This window comes from Chrysochloris asiatica, unplaced genomic scaffold, assembly GCF_000296735.1.
Source record: "Chrysochloris asiatica unplaced genomic scaffold, ChrAsi1.0 scaffold00052, whole genome shotgun sequence".
NCBI classification, from domain to species: domain Eukaryota; kingdom Metazoa; phylum Chordata; class Mammalia; order Afrosoricida; family Chrysochloridae; genus Chrysochloris; species Chrysochloris asiatica.
Window position 1 is genome coordinate 15,858,435 of NW_006408570.1, and position 3,174 is coordinate 15,861,608.

Consider the following 3,174-nt stretch of genomic DNA (forward strand, 5'->3'; position numbering starts at 1 on the left):
CAGAAAGCCTCATCTTTCTCCCACGGAACAGCTGGTAGTTTCGAACTGCTGACCTTAAGGTTCGCAGCCCAATTCGTAACCACTACGCTACCAGAGCTCCTTATATTCGTGTATACTCACTTAAAATTAACAGGTTATGTGTGTTTGAATTTTGATTTAGCTATTTCATTAATAAAATTTATGAAATGTACTGATTATTACATTTGTCTTTTATTTTTTATTTCAAGTCTATATTATACTTTTTACCACAATATTTCACTCTGTACTATATGGGATAAAGAATAGCAACAATTAGGTTATTAATATGCTTGTTTTTAGAGTCAGAAAACCTGATGGTTACATCTATGTAAACCTCAGTATACTGAGAAAATTAAAAGGACCTTTAATTACAAAATGCTGTGCAAAAGATATGTTCATGACGTATTTTACAAAAATCTTGAACTTTGTATATCATTGTTGTTAAGTGCCATTGAGTTGGTTCTGACCCATAGCGATCCTGTATAGGATTTCTGAGGAGCAGCTGGTGAACTGGATCTGCCAGCCTTGTGGTTCAAACCAACTTTGCAGTCCAGCACATTAACCCACAGTGCCACACCAGGACTCCTTTGTATGTTGTTGTTGTTGTTGTTAAGTGCCATTGAGTCGATTCTGACCCACAGCGACCCTGTGTAGGGTTTCCAAGGAGCAACTGATGAGCTTGAACTATTGACTGTGCAGTTCAGATGATTTTGCAGTCTGACGCATTAGCCCACAGCATCATACTAGGACTTCTTTATTCATGTAACCTAGCCTAAAAGTAAACATTTACAAAGAATAATCTCAAGATTATACTTTAGGGAGAGTATAATTATAAAAAAAAAAGTATAAAATTAATATTAAAACAATAGAAACGATGTATCATTTTTTAAAAGCCTAGGATGTGATTTGTAAAATTACAGATACAAAATTTTTGTTCTAATGCAACATCTGACTTCTCAAATTTCTAGAAAACCCAAAGAATATAATGATATGATTTATTTATTGCTATCACCCTGCTATAAGGAGTTCTCATAATGTAGTGGGTTACAAGTTGGGCTGCTAACTGCAAGGTCAGCAGTTGAATCTACCACCTGCTCCATGGGAGAAAGATGAGGCTTTCTGCTCCTGTAAAGACTTACAGCCTTGGAAACCCTATAGAGCATTACTATGAGTCAGAACCAACTCCAGGGCACACCAACGCCACCTCCATCATCCTGATGTATTCTTCATGTGTTACTCTTAAGAAATACAAAGTGGAAAGTTGTCAAAGAAGCATGTTCTAAACTGTCATCTTCTACATTCAGTAGTGTCTGTACAAGGTCATGCTAGTCCTGGAAGGTTGGACCCAGGACACTATATCCTCTCTGTGCCTTAGCTCCTCTGCTGCGCAACGAAATTTCAAATCTAGGAGACTGGCTCAGTCAGAAGAGCAAAAAACAATACAGTAAACAAAAATCTCTCTTCCTTTAAGTAGTTTTATATACAACTAGTAGCATTTCTTTTCTTCCTTGTAGGTACCAGCGATTTGAAAAGGCATTTCTCTTAGCAGTTGACATTGGAGCTCGTGACCTGTTCATGGTGAGTCATTCCCAGAGATGATTTTGTACCTTCAGTTCTAAGGCTGAGTAAGTTGTCAGCTTTTGTCACCATTAAAAAGGATTAGTGTCATTTTCAGCCTTAGACACATGGTAGGAAAGGCATTATTCCATTGTGGCTTGCAGCTTTGCCTTCATGAAACTCGTCAATAGCCATTAAGTATTTTTTGACTCATTGACATTTTCTTGGCCCAAGTCCAAAGGATTTTTTATGTTTTTGAAGAAGAATTTGTAATTCTTAAACTTTTCTCCTCATGTCCCTTGAGAAGAGAAGCTGACATCTTTCTGTCTAAAAAGCCTAATATGTCTTTCTAATCCATTCTAAAGAATTACCACTGCAGAAGTCACGATAGGGCAGAATATATCAATAAATCTTGAATATCTCTGTTTGTTCTTAGATTTTGTTGAGAAGTAATAAATTATAAATGCTCTCACATGTATATTTAAGTGCAAGTTGGATCCAAGAAGTTATACATTTTATGTACATGCTTCCCCTTTCATTTACTAGCTATGTTGTTGTTAAGTGCCATCGAACCAGTTCTGACCCATAATGACTCTGTATAAAGTTTCCAGGGAGTGGTTGGCAAGCTCAAACCACCAACCTTGCAGTTCGAAATGACATTGTAGTCTAGTGCATTAACCCACAGCGCCACACCAGGACTCCTTACTATAGAAAAGCAAAATTCCCAGCTCCCTATCTGTGTGCTCTGTCTCATGTTCCTCTTTTATGAGGTCTTACACCACAGTGTCACAGTGAGATCAGATGAACAAAGACTGAGTTTCTTTCCTAGTTTCCTAGCACATTCTGCTTCAAGCCAGATTCCATTGATGTCAATGAAACATCATGGTTAAAGCTTCTTGAAAACAAGAGAAAAGTTCTGGAGGGTCTTGTACCTGAATCTTTTGTGTAAAGAAGACACTTTGTAGCTTCAATTCAGTTTTGCCATTGTAGGTGTTTGACACTTAAATTCTGAATTTACATCTTTCAGTTAAATTGTACTTTCATTGATCATGAAAAAAATACACTTCTTTCAAAAGCAGAAGCTTTTCATTATTTGCCATCTGCTTTGTTATGTCTAGTTGAAGGGCAGGTTACTATGTTGAGGGAACGTTTTACTGTTTTCATCTAATCTACATAGGTAGACATCAGAGTGTCAGAAATTTAATTAAATCACTGTAAAAAAATTTTCATCCTATTGACTTTCTCTCCTTATCTCCACCTACTTATCTCTGCTGCTAGCCTATACCACTAAAGGTTGGTTTTCTTCATATTTCTTTATTTTTATAGTCCCAATCTTTTTCCTAGTCAAGATAAAAAATTAAAGGTATCAGTATGTGAATGCTTAATGTCTAGCAAACTTAATCTCTCAAAGTATTATATTGATCTGTAATTTCTAGTGATTTAGTAATTAATGAAACTGAATCAACAAAGCCAGATTATAAACTCTTTTAAATCATACCTTGTTTGAGAAATTTAGCTTCAGTCTAGCTGGTAACAATACAAAGTCTATATGTTAGCTGACATTTCTTTAATCCAGGTAGCTTTTTTTTTTTTTTTTTT

The 3,174-nt window shown here is 35.9% G+C and overlaps 1 protein-coding gene across 1 annotated transcript in view; it reads left to right on the forward strand.

Annotated features, from left to right (window-relative positions):
- WDPCP (WD repeat containing planar cell polarity effector) overlaps window positions 1–3,174 on the forward strand; it is a 474,567-nt gene that overhangs the window by 293,167 nt on the left and 178,226 nt on the right. The window contains exon 13 of the mRNA XM_006863003.1: window positions 1,533–1,596. Within this exon, the coding sequence (XP_006863065.1) occupies window positions 1,533–1,596 (64 nt within the window). The remainder of the gene's footprint in view (window positions 1–1,532; window positions 1,597–3,174) is intronic.